Source organism: Leopardus geoffroyi, chromosome B1, assembly GCF_018350155.1.
Source record: "Leopardus geoffroyi isolate Oge1 chromosome B1, O.geoffroyi_Oge1_pat1.0, whole genome shotgun sequence".
Taxonomy (NCBI): Eukaryota; Metazoa; Chordata; class Mammalia; order Carnivora; family Felidae; genus Leopardus; species Leopardus geoffroyi.
The window spans coordinates 169,558,510-169,580,200 of record NC_059327.1 but is presented as its reverse complement, the minus strand read 5'-3'; the positions used below and the strand labels follow the sequence as shown (position 1 = coordinate 169,580,200).

The following is a 21,691-nucleotide window of genomic DNA, read 5'->3' as shown; positions in this document are numbered from 1 at the left end:
GCGTGACTTTTGTTCACATCCCATCAGTGAAAGCTAGCACTTGTTCCTTCTCCTCTTAAATTGCAAGAGGCTGGGCAATGTAGTTTTGTGACCATCAGAGCATCCTGTCTTCATAGGCACTGGGAGATGTTTCACAAAATTATTAACATCTCCAGGGAGGAGATTTGTGACTCTTCTTTTTTTGTGTGACTTTATTCACAACATCGTGCTATTATTGTCTGAATTTTCTAAAATAAAAGTAAATTAAGTTTATATCACATAAAACTATACATTAAAAAAAAAAAAAAACTTGAAGAGCAGTATGAGGGCCAAGTGTGGATCCTCCCTCTGGAGGTGCAAACAGGTTGGGATACTCACCAAAGTGTATGTTTTAATACGGCCCTTGTATCTTTTTTTTTCTGAGAATTAATTTTTTTTAATATATGAAATTTATTGTCAAATTGGTTGCCATACAACACCCAGTGCTCATCCCAAAAGATGCCCTCTTCAATACCCATCACCCACCCCCATCAACCCTCAGTTTGTTCTCAGTTTTTTTTTTTTTTTTCAACGTTTATTTATTTTTGGGACAGAGAGAGACAGAGCATGAACGGGGGAGGGGCAGAGAGAGAGGGAGACACAGAATCGGAAACAGGCTCCAGGCTCTGAGCCATCAGCCCAGAGCCTGACGCGGGGCTCGAACTCACGGACCGCGAGATCGTGACCTGGCTGAAGTCGGACGCTTAACCGACTGCGCCACCCAGGCGCCCCTGTTCTCAGTTTTTAAGAGTCTCTTATGCTTTGGCTCTCTCCCACTCTAACCTCTTTTTTTTTTTTTTTTCCTTCCCTTCCCCCATGGGTTTCTGTTAAGTTTCTCAGGATCCACATAAGAGTGAAAACATACGGTATCTGTCTTTCTCTGTATGGCTTATTTCACTTAGCATCACATTCTCCAGTTCCATCCATGTTGCTACAAAGGGCCATATTTCATTCTTTCTCATTGCCACGTAGTACTCCATTGTGTATATTAAACCACAATTTCTTTATCCATTCATCAGTTGATGGACATTTAGGCTCTTTCCATAATTTGGCTATTGTTGAGAGTGCTGCTATAAACATTGGGGTATAAGTGCCCCTATGCATCAGCACTCCTGTATCCCTTGGGTAAATTCCTAGCAGTGCTACTGCTGGGTCATAGGATAGGTCCATTTTTAATTTTTTTGAGGAACCTCTACACTGTTTTCCAGAGTGGCTGCACCAGTTTGCATTCCCACCAGCAGTGCAAGAGGGTTCCCGTTTCTCCACATCCTCTCCAGCATCTATAGTCTCCTGATTTGTTCATTTTTGGCCCTTGTATCTTAAGAGGCCTTGTATCTTAGAGATACAAGAGGCCTTGTATCTTAAGAGGCCTTGTATCTTAAGAGATTCTTCAGTCACTCACCAAAGTGTCAGAAAATGCACTGAGCATGGTGTTAGGAGGTCCGTTCTGTATGCATGGGTGATTTGGATATAATATTTATTAATGCAGATCACCAGGACCTCTTTGCCTGATCTGGCTGGCTTGGAAGATTTTCCATTCCTTCCTCATTGTCCCTTATGTTTCCTTCCAAAATCCTTCCCTCTGAGAGAATTTTCAGCTAGCGGAAGTGGGAAGTAACAAGGCAAATGTTCTCTCTTTTCACAGTTTGTTAAAAAGTTATTCTTTAGCAAAACCACTTGTGCATGACGATGTGTATTGAAAATGCATCTTATACAATGCTGACAAAGTCGAAGAGATTATTTCATAACTAATATTAAAAGCTCCATGTTGGCAAGTAGCACGTTCACTGCCCTTTTGAAAGATCACAGTGGAAGACAGAAGAAAGAAGCCCCGTGGGAGGACTATGACACGTCCCATCCTACACATTAGATTCCATACTTTATCTCTGGCCTCCACTCTGGACAGCGAATTGTAGAGATACTCTTCTGTTAAAGATCCTTTTCAACATTCATCATTGGCTTCAACGTTCAGGTCTTTCGTTTCCTTGCCCCATACTTATTTATTGTTTCATTACCTGCCACTTTCTTGCGTTTGTCCTGTTAAAGAGTCCACCATGGCTGTTTAATATTTAAAGGCTGGGATCATTTGCAGGTTTTAGTTTAAAGGTAACCATAGCACACGCACACACATTCATTATTAATAGCAGAGACGCACTGTAAGTTCTTAGGAATCTTCTTTCGATGTTAGTTTCATATGGGTGCTGCTGTTGCGAGAATGAGGCTCTGATATTGCTATGTGGCAAGTGGACTAATGCAATAACATTGATCCAGAGATTATGTGAATTGTTTATGTGGGTGGAAGTGATCATGCTAAAAAGGGACATAAAGCCAGAAAATGACAGGCCACGGAAAGTCCGGTTTCGGATCGCGTCATCTCACAGCGGGCGAGTTCTGAAGGAAGTGTATGAAGATGGGCAACCATCAGGCTCCCTGGATTCTGAATGTGCCAGCATCTGTGGGGTAGATGGACTGAGTGAGTCTGATGGACAGCAAAATGGCCACATAGGATCAGAAGGTGATGAGTATGAGAACGACCAGGATAACTTGCTGGTGTTAGCGAGGGCTGCCAGTGAGAAGGGTTTTGGTACAAGAAGAGTCCACATTTTAAGCAAAAATGGCACAGTCAGAGGCGTCAAGTACAAAGTGAGTGCCGGCCAAGCTCTATTTAACAATTTGACGAAAGTATTGCAGGTAAGTCAATGCACTTTGCTTTTCCCGGGCTTTGTTCTTAACTCACCATCTCAACACCTCTGTGCCCTCCAGTTGAAAGCAAGCTTCTCTTATTCATGACTCCTACATACTTCATGAGTCACTCCCCCATCTGAGATATTGTCTCAACAGCCATCGATTAAAAAGAGGGTCATTATGCTTAGCAAATTAGATGGATTCTCAAAGTCATATTTCTAAGTGGTCTTTCCTTCCAGTGTGCAGTGACTAAAATAATGTGTCTGTTTCTTTACCAAGATGATGGTGTTCAAAGCATCTGAGCACAACTTAGGAGTTAATTTTTGGTTTATCACCTTCCAGCTACCAGATTAGCACTTATCATCACTTGTATGGATTTTAAACCAGAGAACATTGAGAGCTACATTCAGTGGCGTTGGATTCAGTTGGAATGTTAGGAAGCTGTAAAGACAAACTTCGACTTGCCCCTACTACTCTGGGGGTTGCAGCTTTTACCTGAGGTGCCTTTCTTCATTCATTTGCCCATGGGAACTCTAGAGTAGCACTTGAAAAAGTTATCCCTCTGTAAATGTATGGAGTGAGATCTAGGTCTTCTAGGAAAAATGTTAGCCTTTAAAATGTGATAGATTCTGCACAGTAATGTAGGAATGCATTATTCAGGTCTGGAGGCCTTTGGCAATGATATAATGTTTAGACAAGTTTTTGAAATTGCCCAGAAGCATTGGTAAAATGATTTTCTGTTAAAAGCAGGGATCATTATTTCAGGAATAGAATTCATAATCACTATCATTAAGGTAGCAAACCAATATTTTTCATTATAATACCATTCTGTATTATTTTCAATATTTAAATAAAATCTCCTTGATGAATTATCCAGTGCCTCTGCATTATAGACAGATATAACAGTGGTAGGGAGAAAGGATTTTAACCAATAGTATTTTATTATTTTTCATTTCAAAGAAGTATTTGGAAAGATCACATCGCCAGGATTAAAAAAAAAAAAAAAAGAAATTAAAGGGTAAAAGCAGTTAAAATCAAAGGCTATTTTCATATGTAGAATTTACCCATGAAAGATTTCACTGATTAGGGATGAGGTGGGAAATCAAAAGTTAGAAACTGATGACTATGTTTGACTAATTTGGAGATCTTGTATAGACTTCTAAAATAATCTTAGTGGCCTCTGTGTTTTATCTAATGCAGAAATTATTATTGTCAAAGTATAAGCCAAGACTCTGTAATAAGTGTAAAAATGTTTGCATTTATTGTGATTAATTTAGCTTTTGATTGAGTCATGATTTGAATTGCTTTACGATCTGGAAGGTTATTTACAAAACTTCTGCACCAGTTATAGTACTGTGATTTGAATTTATTCATATCTCCCCCCAAAATTATTATTTATGGGTAAATACCTTAAATCTTCAAGAGAAAATGTTTTTCTCCCTATGGCTTTGTCCTGAAAGAGCTTATAAATTCACATATAGGAAATAGAAGAAATTCTATAATCAGATGTTATTACTACATTACTTTATAATAGTTAACTTGTATACTTTTCAATGTGTAATTCCATCACCCTTTTTCTTTTGAAAAAAAAATCCAGTGAAACTCATTTTTTAATAACTTACCCATATTCCATTTACCCTTTGCTTCAAGAGAACAATAGTGATTACTAGCAGAAGTCCCTCAAAGACTGGTACTTAACCATTTTTCTTTCTAGCCGGTCCTTCTTTCTGTATAATGTGGGCAAAGTAATCAGCATATTGCAAGTATTCACAAATTTTGGCCATCATCATTACTTTTATCATCATCATCATCACCATCGTCATCATGGAATGTTCTCTGATCTCTCCAGGACAAAACATAAGTTAAAGGAGTTCCTCTCTTGGATGGGGGCTGCTAGTTGTGCTATTTCAAGGGGCTCCATTCACATCACTGTCTGTGTAAATAGCACCCCTCAGAGTTGTGCAATACAACCTATGCAGCATTATATAGAGAGCTGATTTGGATGCTCGCTGCTTGTTAAAAGATAGGTGTCATAAGGAGTGACAAATGTCTTAGACATGTGCTTTAGGGTGACTGAGTAGGTTTCCATAGGCATCCCACAATGCAGTAGCAGAGAAGCCCTGGGGACTAAAAGCAGAAGTTACCATGAAGTTACTTCTATACATGGTTATGGGACCAGATGTGACTCTTCCCTGGATATCTGTATATTTTCCACATCCCTTAGAAAATAAGCAGCAAACCTAACTGGATGTAACTGTGATGTAGCAATTTCTCTCATGGAGGAAAAAATGAGGAGTAATATTTTGGATATTTGATTAAGGTTTCAATGCACAATCTTATTGAAGCAAGGCACTATAATTGAAGACACAGGTTTTTCTTCCTGTTTTAAGTCATAAAATCTTAAAGCATTCAACTTGAAACTTGAGAGGAAACCCAGTTATAAATAAAAGCTTTCAAAGAACTGGTAAATAACTTGGCTTCCTCTCTGTTAGTTTCCCATTCTGTTACTCCTGTCTCATAAAATATTGGCATGGAGCTTGCAAACATTTCAGCTGTGCAGAGAATTGTCATTGAAATTATTTGCCTCAAATATTTTTACTTCTTAGGAACACTTATTTAGAAAGTTGTGTATAAAAGGGATATTAGAACAAATTCCCATTTCATGTGTTAATTAGTTTACTCTATAGAACTCTGGGTAATTGAGGATGTGCAATATTAATTAACGTTTTTGAGGGTAGTAATGGACCATGAGGTAAAGAGAGGAAAGTCACTTAGATGTGCAGGTGGGCCTTGTAGAGGGTGGTTCATTGTTTCATTTGTGAATCTCTCAAAGCCTCCAATGCGTCTAGATTATAGCTCTTCAGATACAGGTGCTTGGTTTTTCCATTTCTCCTAGAAACAACAAGAATGTAATGCTCAAGAGAGGCTCATTTGGAAATCTGAGAACCTGGAATCTAGTGATGGCCTGGAAATATGCATTTATTAGAAGCTTTTTAGGTTGTTCATCCATACACTGAAGTTTGAGAATCATTGACCTAGCATGTAAAATGGAAATTCATCCAGTTCGCTAGAGTTAATAAAAATATTCCTTAATGTTCTTTATGTCTTCAATATTTAAGGGGGAAACAAAGAAGTTACGTATTCATCTGTCATTTGTTCTTCTGATCATGTTAGATCACCAGGGAGGGGTTTCCTGAGCCAAAGATAAAGATATCCCGACAGACTTGTTTCCTCTTGTATCCTAATTTATCAATCAGTTGGTTTAGAAATGGTTCCTGAAATTACCAGTACATTCTGATGTAGGTGTGGTGTTTTAATTTTCTTTAAGAAATTCTGTAAGGATAATTCTACCTAGATAAATGATTTTACTCGTCATTACTGGAGAATTTTAGAAAAAAATTATTTTGTATTTATTTTTTACAATTAGTCACTGTTACCTCATGCAAGACAAATTATAAGACCACTATGTGGCTCATAGCGCTCATCACTCGGGGCATGATTAGGTTCGAGATACACCCGTGGGGCCAGGACAGGCAGCGAGTGGCCCAGGTGCCTGGGGAGGAGACAGTGCAAAAACCAGCCTGTAAAAAGAGCTCAGGGACTTAATGATTTCATATGTGCCAAAATTACTTTGAGAGGTTTAAATATGACAGTTTTCTTGATTTGAATAAATTTATAGCAAAAAAAAAAAAAAAAAAAAAAAGGTTTGCAATACACCTTGACCTTAGCAGCAACATATTTCCAAAGCTTCTTGGGGTGGGTCAATGATGCAGATAATTAAGGTCATTAGTTTTTTTTCTAATTTGTTCCTATGGGATTAAATTTCAGGCAGTAATTAAATATCAGTAATTTTGTCTTCATCCTATTTTCAAACTTGTATAGTCTGTTGTATACTCAGTTATAGCCTTTTTTCTGTAATTTCTATACTTTTAATTCCCTCTTTTTACAAATTTAAAGCTACTGTATTAGAGAAAAATAGATGCCAAGAAGGACAATAGCTATTCCCATGTTATAATTTGCTGGTTCCTTTCTAAAAACTCAAACATATAACTTTTCATCTTTGTATTTACATGCACATCTGTGATTAATGTGTTTATATTTATGAGCATTTTAACATTTCGAGATAAGTAAAATAAAAATAATTTTACATTTGCAGAAGAATTTATATTTTGCAAATTTTTTCGGGTACATTATTTTACTTGATTGTTCCAAAGATTTTGTGAAATAAGGAGCAATAGTGCCTGCTTGTAGTAACTGAGAAATCAAGTGTCTGGCCCAAAGCTAGTAACCTGGGAACCCTGCCTTTCACTGCTTTGGCTTTGTTAGGTTTTCAAAGTATAGTGCTGTATACAAAAACACTCAACCTTACCTTTATTTTTTTAAATTTATTTTGAGAGAGAGTGCACAAGTCGGGGAGGGGCAGGGAGTGAGAGAGGGAGAGAGAGAAATCCCAAGTAGGCTCTGTGCTGTCAGGGCAGAGCCCAATGTGGGGCTTGAACTCATGAACTGTGAGATCCTGACCTGAGGCAAAATCGAGAGTTTGATGCCCAACGGACTGAGCCACCCAGGAGCCCCTTAAATTATTTTTTTAAACTTTATCAAACCTTATCATCTCTATAACATCATGTGATTAAACTCTTTTCAGATTGCAAGGGTTGACACTGGGAAGGGATGACTGGGTAAAGTCCGGGAAGACCCCTGCTCAGCGTTGTTCACTAACTTTAGAATGAATGATTAACAGAAATTTCTGGCTGTACTTATTATTCGTCTCTAGTAAACTTTATCTAGCTTTGGCAATAGAGTAATATTCCAATGAAAACAAGGCGATACTCTTGATGACTCCTTGGTCCCAGTGGTTTATTTGGACCACTCTGGAAAACAACAATAATACTAAATATTGATTAAGTACTTACTAAATACACTGTCCTTATTATTTATGTGCATTGACATTTATTTCTCATAGCAATTTCATGAGGTACTATCATTATTAATTAATAATAAGTTGAGCATATTCTCTGCGTGTGAAACATTGTTATAGGATTTAAAATCTCATTCAGAGAAATTATTATGTAATGTTCTATCAAAATAAGCATCTATTAATGGAAATATTGCCTTTTTTAGCTATCAGGAGTAGCAAAAGCTGCAGGATTTTTTATGCAATTCCAACTGATGCAAGAAACTACATTACAACCCCAAAATGGGTTGGTACAAATGATATATTTTTATGGAAAATTATATAATTGCAAACTGATACACCCGAAGTTCCTGTTGTTACCGGACAGAGAACCAGTTGCAAACTCTGGTTCAGCTGCTCACCTCTCGAAATTCAATACTCAAGAGACAAGTGATGGTGGGAAAGGAAAGGTTGCGTTATTTAGGAAGCCTCAACCTGGGAAGATGGTGGACTAATGTCTTAAAGACTGTCTTCCCAGTCCAGGTGAAGGCAGAGGGTTTTAAAGGGGAAGGGTTGAGAAATGGGCGGGGGGTGGGAGTGGGGGTGGGGGTGGGGGGGTGGGGGGTGCTAACATGCAGGAGAAGCTGATGCTCTGGCAGTTAATTATATGTCAACATGACCCTCAACAGACTTGCTGGCATCGATGGCAGCTGTTTTTAATGGGGTCAGGGCTTATCTTCCAAGAAAGCCTGGTTCTTTATTCGTCAAGTCCAGTGATCTGCAAAATCTCAAGGAAAAGGCGGTTAGTTCTCCTACAGACCAATGGACTTAGGTTAGCAGGCAAGGAGTGCATGATCTTGAAGGAGTTAACCCTTCAAACCTGTGAAGTGCTGTTATGATGACCGCCTTCCACATACCAATGCTTTCTACTCTTGGCCACAGCGTTTGACACTGATGCTGATTAGGACTTCAGTAAATGTTCTTTCTTTGAGTTAATGAATTAAGTGAAATTCTCTTACAAAGTGATTATTTTTTTTCTTTTCCATCTCTTTTCAGTTTGGAGAATTCTCCTATTGGATAGGAATAGGTTTTGCGTGGTGAAGTGTTAGTAGCTCCCTCCATTCGGTTCTTTCTGTTGTGGGTTATCTTCTAGATTCAATCAATCATTCTTTTAATTACCATTTGCTACATATCTATTATGGAGCAGGCACTAAGTAGATAATGTGAGGAGTAAGACCCAGCTTTTGCCTTCATGGACTATTCAGTAATGTATTGTGAATTGTTGTGTAAAGTGATTTCTGGAAGAATTCAGACACAAAACTTGACTTTATCTTCTTTTTCCAGAGGCTTTTCCCTCTTTGTTTTCTTATTGGCCTAACATAGTCTCTGCTACCCATTCCTTGTTTCTCCCATGCTTATATTTTTCTCCATTTAGTCTTTCTCTTACTAGACCACCATTTTATTACATTCCTTCCTTCACCTTCTCTTGCTTTCTTTCTAATTTAGGTCCATTTCAAGGCCCAAGGACTGAAGGGTAATCTATATAATTAATGACTCTTATCTTGATCCTACAAGGCTCCAGTAGTCAGTAACAGTGACTCTGACCATGAGTACTTATCCCAATTCCATGAATCTTACTACAGATTTCTCTCATTAGTTCAATGAGTATCTAGTTGGAATATTTCTCATTCTCTCCTATGTACTTGTATCATCAGGACATGGGATCATTGTGACATTTTAATTTGTGGAAGGCTGACGCTTAATCCATTAATTTACCTAAATTCTGACATCAGAACAACATGCTGAGAAAACCCACAGATTCTACAAGATGACTTGAAACTGCTTAATGAACTCTTACTGATAGCAAATGGTTACCACATAATTAGGAAATTAGCACCTGATGCTTCCAAACATTATAAAAGCAATATAATAGCAGGGCTAGACAAACATCTTTGGGTGGTCCTACTCATGCTTACAGAGTTTCTGATATTTTCTTTGAAACCCGGTACCTTGAATTTTGTATAAAAGCAATATAAATATTTAATAGTCTATAAGTTGACACTATATAAATACATCACTTCCTCAATCACTATTGCCTGGAAGGAATTTTAGAGATTATAGACATGTTAAAATGTCATACAGAAATTTTTTAATGTTTATTTATTTTTGAGAGAGAGAGACAGAGTGCAAGTGCAGGAGGGGCAGAGAGAGAGGGAGACACAGAATCCAAAGCAGGTTCCAGGCTCCGAGCTGTCAGCAGAGAGGCTGATGCAGGGCTCAAACCCACGGACCATGATATCATGACCTGAGCCGAAGTTGGATGCTCAACCAACGGAGCCACCTAGGCACCCCCATACAGAAATTTTTATTAAGGGACTTTGGTTATGTACACAAGTCTATTCAAGTAATATTTAGGATCTCTTTGCTCAATTTTATTTTTGTAATAATTCATTATGTCACCTAATTTCTGACAAATTATTTATGCCTTAGAACATTTTGTTAGGAAGAAATAGGTGCACATTTTGTTCATGTAATTCATTCATAGTTAATAGAATAAATTATAGAAGTATTTATTATTTTTTTGATTCCTAAACAACAAAATTGGTGTTAGTTCACAACCTCTGAAGCTTCCTGGGTTAAATTTGAAACAAGCTCCTGTACATGGAGGGCAGGAATTGACCAGAGAAAGAGACAGGCCAGTCCAGATTGGTAGGTGGCAAGTTTAATAAGCAAGGGAACTTACCTATGAAGCTTGTCTTGGGTAACCACAAGATGAGTATATCTCCATACCCACTGGAATTTTAAAAGTTTATATAGAGGCCTTAACTGACTTCAGTTACAAATACTATTCAGATGACCTCAATAACACCTTACTCTCTCAAGGCTGCATCCTTGGACAGCTTCAGCTGTGGGAATGGTGGCTGGGGGCATACATTCCAAGGACAGGAGAGGAGGTGAGAAGCCTGTGACTGCCCATCAGTTGACAGCATGTCCTCTTGATTAACTCCTCCAACAATTAGGCCATGGAAGAATTAAGTTGCCCCCCTTTTTTTGCACCTTTTATGTAACTAATGACATAGAATTAAAGATCTTTATTGGATGAAAAGTCTGAAAGCTTGACCAGTCCACAGAGTGGGTAGAGTAGTGAAAGCCAGGTTGTTGATTTGCAAGAGATAGTTTTTGTTAGAAGAGAAAACCTGGGGGAATTATGTGCTGACAAGTCAGTGGAAATCAAACAAGGAGAAAGAATGCCAATCTGGTAGAGACTGAATGAGGGTCATTTTGGGAAAGGAGAATAGTTGGATGGGCTGTGACCTCAGGGGAAATTGGCAGGTTTAGAGATTGGAAAGTGGGCTTTGTGGATTAGAGCAGGGTCAGCATGGACAAGCTGTGGGATTGCCCTGCTCATCAGTGCTCCAGAACCAGCCTGTGCTGGCAGAGCAGCTGTGCTTACCTGCACATTACCTTTGGTGTAGAGCCAGGTTCAGTGTCCTCTCATGACTGACTCATGAGCACCTTCTTTTGACAGCTGTTAGCATACTGTTTGGGAAACATCTGGCAGAAGTGGTGCCCTCTCATGTTTCAAGATTCTGCTGAGCTCAAGTAAACACTGCCCTTTTCAATGACACAGGACTCATGATTTTCCCCAGAAATAAAGAGCAAGGCCTTTGGCATCCAGATTAATTGTGTGGTTATGTGAAAGAAAAAAAGCCTGCAGTGTCCATATTTAGGGGGATTGAACAATGGTAATAATTATTCACCTAGTGTATTACTTTCCTATTGAAACAAATCGCCATAAACTGAATGGTTTATAATAACACAGATTTATTACTTTATAGTTCTGGAGGTCAGAAGTCTGGAAGGAGTTTTATGGGACTAAAATCAAGCTTTCTGTAGGATTTTACTCTTTCTGGAGGCTTTCTGAAGAATCTGTTTCTTGCCTTTTCCAGCTCCTGGAGGCTCCCTGGGTCCTGGTTCTGCATCTCTCTGACCTCTGCTTCCATTGTTATATCTTTTTTTCTAACCCTTCATCTTCTTTCCCTTATAAAGACCTTTGTGATTATATTGGACCTACCTGGGTAATCCAGGATAATCATCCTATCTCAAGATCCTTAGTGAAATAATATCTGCAGAGCCTCTTTTGCCATAGAAGGTGACATATTCATAGGTTGTGGGGATTAGGACATGGATATTTCTGGCCAGCCATTAGTCTACCTGCCATACCTGGTAAGTACAGTAAACTTATTTTGTCTATGAGAAAACCAAGACTTTATGGTAGATTCAACTTTTTTCCAATGTGTGTCACACATGGACGCACTTCTGTCATGACTGCATGAGGATAAGAGTGGACTTCTACAGCCCTTGACTTTAGCGTTGGCCACATGACTCCCTTTAGACAATGGGATGGTAATAGATGTGGCGCATGCAAAAGCTTGAAATGTGCTTGCATGATTGAGTTTTCTCTCCTGCACTCTTTCCAAGAGAAGGCATGCTGCAGGAGGCTGGTTGGTCCTAGGAGAGTGAGAGACATGAAGAACAGACCTGGACCCAACCAACATTTTGAAGCCAAATCCTTCATAGCTTAGCTCCGATCTGCTGACTGCCAGCTAAACTGCAGACTCAAGAGTGAGCCATAAATGTTTAACGTTGCATTTCACTCTGTTTGGGGTGGTTGGTTAAGCAGCAGGAGCAAACTGGTACAAGTTCACAGATTCTGAGTACCTTGCTCAAAGTCACATGATGGTGAGTGATATAACTATCAGAAAGTTTGACTCCAAAGCTTGGGCTCTTATCTATTAGGCAACTAGTGTCCAACCGCTCATTGGATGCCTGAATTTTCTCTACAGCATCTCTGTCAAGGTCTTACCTAGCCTTTGGTGGGGATTTCTAGAGGGAAGAGATTCAGAGTCTTGGCAAGACAAGGATTCAAGTCTCACTATCCTGTGGATATTGAACCTACTGAAACTGATCATACCAGGATAGAGTGAAGGCCATCTGTCACCCACTTCCATGAATATAATTTAAGACTAAAATAATATTTTTGGTGGCCACATCACACTGTTGTGATGTTGGCTTGTTGAGTCATTCAAACATCTTTTCTCAGTGGAAAGATTCATGAGGTTAAAACTTTCAATCTCATAAAACATCTGTTTTTATTTAATGTAATACTCTTGTTAGTTTTTTTTCTGTGTTTGCATACAGGACTCTATATTCAACAAAATTTAAATAATTCAACAAAATTATTGTGTTAGTCAGAGATGTTAATCCTTTTGGACTCTGGTCTTGTAATTAGCTATGCCTTAGCACTTTATGGAGTTGATGGAACACAGTTTTGATTGTGGCAGACTATCAGCATGGAATAGCACTGAGTAAAAAGAATTGACCTTAAAGCAAATAAAGTTATCACTAATGAAGTGGCAAATGTATTTTATTAAGTATAAGAAACCAATAAATTTAAACTAGTGGTCTTTTTAATGCAGAAAGAGGAGAGAAATGAAAGATGTGCAAAGAGGAGAGAAATGAATTATGTGTAAGTGGTTGTACCATAGACTGTATCAGCCTCAGAGGGTTTCATGGATTTCCTTTTAGTAGGCTCTTTAACAATGATCTTTACACATTACTCATATAGTGCCAGAAACTTTGTTCAGGAAGGGAGCCATTTGTCTCCCAGGGGTCATGGAAATTCCTACAATCTCAGGGAAATAACTGTGATTCTGGGAAGCAGATAACTTGTAGTCATGGCACAAATTTTGTGTGTTGAGTCGGTCAGACCAATACTCAGTAGTAGTGGGTTTCTAGAGTCATGGAACTTCATTCACAATGAAAACACAGCAGCAAGAGCCTGAAGGCTGAAAATTTGCCTCTGTGAGTACCTTCTGCTTTTAACTGTAGTTCTAGGACAACATATAGTTATACACATTTGTCAGTTAAAAGAAAGTATTAGGAAATTTCAATAAGCAATAAACCAACCAAACTTAACTAAGGTTACCACCTCTCTTTTGAACCATATAAAAAACTAAATCATGGAGCTTTGAGACACAGCATCGTAGATTCTCTTAATTAATCACAGCTGTCAGGGCTGCTCTCCTAATTGTGGGATTTTTCTTTATATATATATATATTTTTTTTTCTTTTATTATTCTTTATTTCTGCCTACTTCAGCATCTTCCATGGCCAGTTCTTTCTGCCTCAGTTACAAGTTAGCTTTCTCAAAAAGTGTTTTTCATATTTCTAAGATTTCTAGAGATGGAATTATGCCCCCAAAGAAGTGACTTGGTGGTGAGAGCTTATGACGACTGAAGCAGACCCAAAGCCTGTGCTGGAAATTAGGTAGCTGCCCACTCAGCCTGCACAACAGGCTTTCTCTCTCTCTTCTGTCTGTCCTTTCTGTTGGAGGTAAATGTGAGGCACTATAAACCACTTCTGGAAAGACCACTTGACTTGATTCTTTCCATACTGGATTCAAAGTGACTACTGGCTCCTATTTCGTAGTGTGGGCAAGAAGTCCTATACTAGTCATCACTGGGGCTTCTTTCCCTACCATTATGATCTGCAGGATATGCAGGCTTGAGGGGGTCAGAAAACCTAGCCATGGTCCTGGTCTGTGGATTCTGGCACATTCATCTTCATTTCTGCTCTTCCAGCCCCTTGATGCTGCACTGATGCTGCTCACGGGCCTTTCACATAAATTGTCTCTCAGAATACCCTACCTCTACTTTTTCCAGTTCTTGGAACTACCCAACTTCATCTTGTGTATGTCCAGGCTCTTTTTTTTTAATTTTATTTTTTAACATTTATTTATTGTTGAGAGACAGAGAGAGACAGAGCATGAGCAGGGGAGGGGTACAGGGAGAGGGAGACAGAATCCGAAGCAGGCTCCAGGCTCTGAGCTGTCAGCACAGAGCCCGACACGGGACTCAAACTCACGAACTGCAAGATCATGACCTGAGCCGAAGCCGGACGCTCAACCGACTGAGCCAGCCAGGCGCCCCGTGTATGTCCAGGCTCTTGAAAACATAACTCCATCAATTATTCACAGGAGCAGGAAAAAACCCAAATTTCTAAGAATCCCCACTTTTCTTTGTGAAAAATACATGATTCCTCCATGAAGGGGTAAAAACTGTATTCTCTGGAGGGAGGTGACCTGGTTTCATATGCAGAGTCTGCTATTTCCTGGGTGGGTGTGATGGGGAAATTTACCTAACTTTTGTAAGCCCTAGTTTTCTTGTTGCTGAAATTGGGTTAATGATCATGATTATTTCCTATGAACTGTTGCATATAAACCATTTTGCACAATGCCTGGCATGTTATAAGTGCTCAATAAATATTGTTATTATTTTTACTATCCACCTCAACAAACAGTGAATTGTTAGGGATGAAGACCTTCTACAAGGGCCTTCTAGCTGGACTTGGAATCAAATTGACATAATTCAGATGAACATGAGAAAATAAAATTTAATAGTGTATGTAAGGGAATCCACATAGACCTGGAAATTCCAAGAACAAGGCAACATGAAGCTTACATGAACTAAGGAGGGAGGTAGAGTCTGAAGATACAAAGGGAGGAAGGTCATTAGCAGGAAGGTGAAAGGAGATGTTTTTAAAAACAAAGGTCGCCCTATTACACAGATAAGTGTATTAGGTAAAAGGGAGTCTCTGTTAATAACTCTTCCTGATACAGGCTGTCCTTTACAATGTAAATTTAGGCAGTTGAGGACCATGAAGAGAGCTTTTCTACACCTACTGAGTTTTGATGACTTTTAACTCAAAATGATGTTCATGCCAAAGTGGCCTATCTTGGGGAAGCCTGCCCTTGGCCTCTATAGAATCAGTCATTGTTAAGTACTCTGCTAGGCAGTGAGGGTGCACAAAGATGAACAAAACATGATTTCTGTCCTCAGAGGAATTAAGTTCTTTCTCATGAGGAATACAAACTCATAGTTACTATAGAATGTAGTAAGTACTCAGAGTTTACTGGGGGACAGAAGCAGGACATCTGAGTTCTTTTAAATTCAGAATCTTATAGAGGTTTTGTTCTCTTCACATAACATCTTTTAAAACTAGGGCTGCATGGGAACTCTGGGCCACTCCTTAAAAGGCATTATGGTACTACAAGTTTTGTTGGCTGAACTCACTTCCTTTTGGGAAATCTTAGCTTCTGCATCTAAACTTGGCTTAGCCTCTGCCACACAAAACTGTTTTCCTGAGGCCAGTTTCTGTGTTTGAGTTTCTCATTGGCTTTGGCCCCTAACTGGGTCTTTGTCTTGGATTCTGTAGTTTTAACTTCCTGTGACTACTTGGCCATGTGTTTGCCAGCCTGGCTGTGCTGCACTTGGCTGTGTACCTGTGAGCTCAGCCAGCTACCTAAGTGCCTTGTGTCTGAGCATTCCCGTACAACACCTGTCGTCCTGAAAGCCTGGCCTGCCTCTTCTGGACAGAGGCGGGCTCTCTCTGTTCTTTCGTAATAGCCTGGATTGACTTGTTATGCCTTTCAACAATAATTGGGGAATTATTTGTAAATATATGGGATGTGCTCTGCTATAAGGCACAGAGTGGACTACTAGATATGGCTTAAAATACTTAGACATTTGTTATATCAATTAAGAAGAAGTTTAGAGGAGGCTCAGGTTGTTGGTGGCTTGATAATGTGATAAACAACTCCATTTTTCCTGTTCTGTGCTCTCATCCTTAGCTTGTTTGTGATGCTCCCTCATGGATTCAAGATGACTGCCATAGCTTAAAGCTAATCCAGAGGCAAAAAACAGAAGAAGAGGAAAAGCGAAAAAGAACATTCTTTGTAGGTGTGCCTCTTCTATCAAAAAGGAAAAAGAAAATTTTGGAAACTTTCTAGAAGCACTGTCTGACATTTCATTAGCTGGAATAGGGTCTTAGGGCCACTATTTGTTATAACAAGAGGCTGGGAATATGAATATATGGCATTGCCTCTCTGGTAGAGCATGGGTTTGGAAATAGCTGTTGGATAGACAAGCAATAGTGCCTGCCACACCATTACTAAACAACTTTGGTAAGATTTAATTTTTATGTTATGCAATTTAAGTCATAATAGATCATGCTACTTGAATTACTAAAGCGCTTTAATAGTGATCACATGTCATAATATTTAGTTTGCTTATCCTTGTTTTTTTCTGTCTTTCCAGGTTCATTTCCTCTTATTTTTTTTTTTTTTTTCAGTATTCATTCCTTTTGATTTCTGGCTGCTATTCATCTTTTCTAAGGCCTAGAGCTTTTTACCTGATTCTATTATTCTAACACTAGAACTTCACAGACATCAAATGATATTAGGGGTGGTAAGCAATTTATTATTAACTAACAGCAATATAAGTCTAAGCCTGTCAGCTATCTGCCATATCCATAGTAGGGCGCTAATTGTGTAATTTTAAACAAGTGCATGCCACATTTGACTTAAAGTGAGCAATCTAAAACAGAAAGGAACTTCCCCGAAGTAGTGACATTACTTTGTTTTTTCCCTTCTGCTTGCCTACGTGGAATCAAAAACAAAATAAAATACTGAACACAATGACTGCAGAGTCACAGCGATCATTCTCAAGGCTTCTTCCTTCACTGCCTCCGTCCGCCTCCCCCTTCCAAGCCTCAGGGGCTCTGCAGTCAGTGAGGTGGAACTCATTTCACATTTGAGGAGAACAATGATAGGAAAGCTCTCTGCATGCAGAGCAGGGCAGACTCTCTCTCAGCAAGCCTGTCAGCAATGCTGCTCTGGATTCTGCTAGTCACAAACAAGCTTTTTAAAACACTGACTTTAAAAGAATATTATTAGTACTGGTAATAAGAGCAACCCTTTATTGAATGTCTACATGTGACAGAAATTTTCTTAGGTACCTTTCTAACAATACTGTTTCTTTAATCCTGGCAAATTTGCAAGGTGGATATTAACTTATTTTACATAATAGAAGCTGACAACATCCCAGTATGATTCAAAGGACAATGAAAAAAAAAAAAAAAAACATTTGTCCCCAATTATTTTGGTCTTCATTTTGATCTGCCGCCTGAAATCCTTTTCTATTTTTTTCCCCCCACTTTCCTGCTCCAGCTAAGTGTCTTCTGCTTAGGTTGAAGTTTCTAGAAGTAGAACCTGAGATTGGGTTCTTGTGAAAAGTGATTTATTGAGGAAGTACTCTCAAAAGTAAGGGGTGAAGGAAGCAGGTTAGGGCAGGGGAGGACAGCTCAGCCAGGGAGTGGTCTTGGCTGGAGACCAGCTGCAGTCTGGGTACTCAGAATACAAATTGTACCATGGATTTGTTTCCACCTTGCAGTAATGGGCTGCCATTTTGTATGCTTCTGTCTGTCTGCCATCAGCCATTGGCTGTCCATGTATGTGTGTTTATGTATGTGTGTCAGGGCATCATCTGTTCTGCTGAGATGTTTATCTAGAAAGGGGAAGCTGTGAGTTTTTAGCAGCCAATATTCATGCTGCTTGGGGGGTGGGTCAGCCAACCTTGTGAAGGGAGTTCTGGGTGCATCCACTACAGTCCACCTCTTGCCCTGTTCAGATTTACTTGCTTCTTCCATCAAGTTCATTTCATCCAGGAATAGCCTTGCCACAGTCAGTGGGACAGTTAGTGGTATATAAATTATAGCCCCCACACTGTCGTTGGTCTCAACGTGATAACTGGTATTTATTTTCTCCCTCTTTTACCATCCATTTTAGACCCCCTCCTCCTACCTAGCTAGCACTTCTGCTGGTCTAGGTGGTTTGCATGAGTGGGTGGCCCTTATTTTTAGTCCTTGTGGAGTCTGAGCCTCTGATCACTATGCCCTTGTCAGGCAGTGGTCGCTGTCCTTGACCATTTACATTTAAAACCTTAAAACCATGTGAATACCAAGAGAGGCACCAGAGTCCCAACTATATTTTTATCTGCCCCTAATATGTACCAGCAGTTCTATATCTTTGAGAAAATCAGGGTCAATTCCTTCTGCTAGTATAATGATTCCTTTTTATACCAACTAGATTACTGTCATGGTGAACCTACAGTGACTAGATATCAACTGTAGTTTTAAGTTTAGTGAGCCTTTCACTGTGTTACTTGGTACAAGTATTCCCTTCCGGGACCAAGGGCTTAAAACTAATAATACCTAAAGTTGTAGTAATTCCTAGGCCCCAGGTGAAGGCCTAGGAATGATGGCGAATGGGATCATTCCTACAGCTTTCTATTGGTTCCTGGACCCATGAATTGTAGGTATTGGAAATATAGCACCATATAATAACTACCATATAAGCCTAACATAGTACTGGCTTAAGGTATAAGTGGCATCCTGAAGAATGATGCCACTTTCCCACAGGGTTTCATCTCCAAGCTGATATATCATCTGTACCTTCAACATGATATATCTATTCGGTGGCAGGTTCTGGATGATATGACACATGGTATGGCATGGTCTTGGTCCTGATCCTGAACCCTAGCGGTTGGTGCTATGTCTTTCCTACTGGTGCTATGTCTTTTCCTATTTCCTGGCTAGTGATTTGGACATAATGCCCTTCTTCACTACAGATACTTTAATAACATGGAACCTGCTGCGTTGTATGCATGGACCAACATGGAATCTGCTGCGTTGTATGCATGAACCACAATTCTCGGTTACTTGTATTTCAGCCTGCAGCTGTTCTTTTTGTCAGCCCTACCCCAAACTAAAACCTTCTGTGCCACTTGCTAAGTGGATGTGTGTCTTCTAACACCTGAAGAGGTCCACAGAGCACTTTATTTCTTTCTTAGAGATAGAAGGGCAAAAATAATTTGCCCTTTCCTTTTGAGAGGAGGTTCCAACGTGCCTCAAACCACCAGACTCCTAGATAAACTCTATGGGGTTTATCTCCCACACTCTGGAGCAGTGTATCTTATATTCAGGTGTTTAGTATTCCTTGCTCATCAGGTCTCATTCAGAGGAGTTATTAATACAGGGGGACCAGTGTGGGGTTCTGCGCAATGTCAATAGTTGGCTGCCCTTCCCCCCTTCAGTCTCCTGGATGAAGAGGCTCCCATTCATCTGAAGGAATTATCCTCTGTTCGGAGGACAGCAGCAGAGAACAGTTAGCAGCCACCAGTCATAGTATCTGAGGACAGTGGGCACACCCTAGCACCCACCACATCCTATAAACATAAAAACATAAAATGATGTTATCTGGAGACAAAGGAGGAGAAGCATTGGGTGGGGAAGGGATCAAAATTGAGGATAGTAGGATCTCACCAAAACATTGCAAAGAAGAGCAGTGGAAGGCAGTTGCATTGCAATAAAGAGAGGAAACTAGGGTACTGGTTGCCAGAGTTCAGAATAGCCCCAGGGCTTTCCTGTGGAAGTGGCAGCAGTGTAGGGGTGGAGAGAGGGTTGTTACATATTCAGAGAATTTGCAAGTCAGTTGTGAAACACTTGGCTGTTTGAAATTGGCTATGGTGGGAGTATTCCCAGCACAGAAATCAGCTAACACGTGAAATTAGGGCTTTTATCCTCTCCCTGAAAATAGTTTACCAGCTCATCATTGTTACTAAAAAGTTTCTGAAAAGAATATCAAAACAGGAAAAGGTGAAGAGTAGGAGAGCCCCCAAGCCCCAAACTCTCCCTACTTAATAATTTACCCTGGAGCCAGAGTTCATCCCTGCACATTTTGCTTTTCCGCAAATGCAATCAGAAAGTGCCATCTGGCTAGCCATTTTTTTTGAGGCCATTATTGTTATTTTTTCTCGTGTAAAAAAAAGTCCATTTACTTCCGGGGTTTTCTCAGTAACTTTATGTTGCCATAGATATGAAGAAACTCTCCCCATTCTGTTTTTCCGCCTCCTGTGGATTTCGTCCTTGTATAATTGAAAAGCTAATCATGTTACTTCCCTGCTGAAAACAAATCAATGGTTCTTGGCAGCATTTACATATAAAATCTAACTTCAGAGTCTGCTGTATGACCTGAGTTCTTCTCAGCAGCAGAATATGAAATGAGGACTTGCGTGCAGGTCGTTTATTGGAGAGGTGATCTCAGGGCAGGAGGGAGAGATGGAGAAATGTGAAAGAGGGAAGGGGATAGAGCCACCGCAAAGGTACATTGATTACTGCCGTGTTTAATGAGGGTCCTTCAATCCTGCATCCTGCTGGGGCCTTCTGAAGAGTATCTAAAATGCCTTTCAGAATCCACATCAACTGGGAGAAGCATTCTTTTATGGTCTCTTTCCCTTTGGTGAGGATCGCCCCACGAGATCTATATTCCCCCACTCACCACACACACTTGTAGGCTACACATGCCTAAGAGCTGAGTGGTCTTCTTTCAGTGCCCCACCCCGCGGAGCCAGAGAAAAGTCCGAGCTGGAAACATGGCACTGAGTCACAGTGAGTATGTCGTTACCAAATGACACGAAGCTCATATGGATCTTTTTCTTGAAGCCAATGGGAGGTGGAACAAAAGAGGCAGCTGATACGTATGGCGTATAAAGCCTTCCCTGCTTTTCCATTTTACCCTTGCAGTCCCATCTCTGGGCATGGTCTCCCTTACAGCCTGTATGTACCGATCCCTTACTCTAACCAATCTTTGCCATTCTATATCATCTGATTTTTTTCGCTTTGCTTTTGGTACATGCTGATTTCTCTTCTTGAAATGCTGCCACTTTTCTCTCTTGGTTAACTCAATCTTTTAAACTAACCTCAGACGTGCCTCTTTCCTGGAAGCTTCGGTGCTTGCCCTCAGTTAGGTTCAATGCCTCTATAACTCTCAGAACACCCTCATTGCGGCTCTACTAAAGCCCTATTGCCACATACTATAACTCTAACACAGAAGTCTGTGTACTACTCAGCCTTCCACACAGGTCCACAAGGACGGAATTTTAAATTTCCACATCCTGGGTGCCTACCACAGTACTTAACTGCATAATACATGTCCCATAAATACTTGTGGACTAAATGAATGTGTGCATTTTGATTTTGCAGTGGACTGCATCTCCTAAACAAAGAAAATCTAATCTGAGGCCATTCAAAGAATTGAAACATGCATATATTTTGAAAGAAGTTTTCTAGGTATCCAAGTATGTCTTGGATATATATAAAATCAACAAGGCAATAACAATGAAACTGTAAAAAAAA

General features: G+C 39.8%; 1 protein-coding gene across 1 annotated transcript in view; it reads left to right on the top strand.

Annotated features, from left to right (window-relative positions):
* The first annotated feature begins 1,811 nt into the window (after positions 1 to 1,811).
* Positions 1,812 to 21,691, top strand: part of GRXCR1 (glutaredoxin and cysteine rich domain containing 1) — a 127,759-nt gene continuing 107,879 nt past the window's right edge. The window contains exon 1 of the mRNA XM_045474212.1: positions 1,812 to 2,709. Within this exon, the coding sequence (XP_045330168.1) occupies positions 2,200 to 2,709 (510 nt within the window). The 5' untranslated portion in view covers positions 1,812 to 2,199. The remainder of the gene's footprint in view (positions 2,710 to 21,691) is intronic.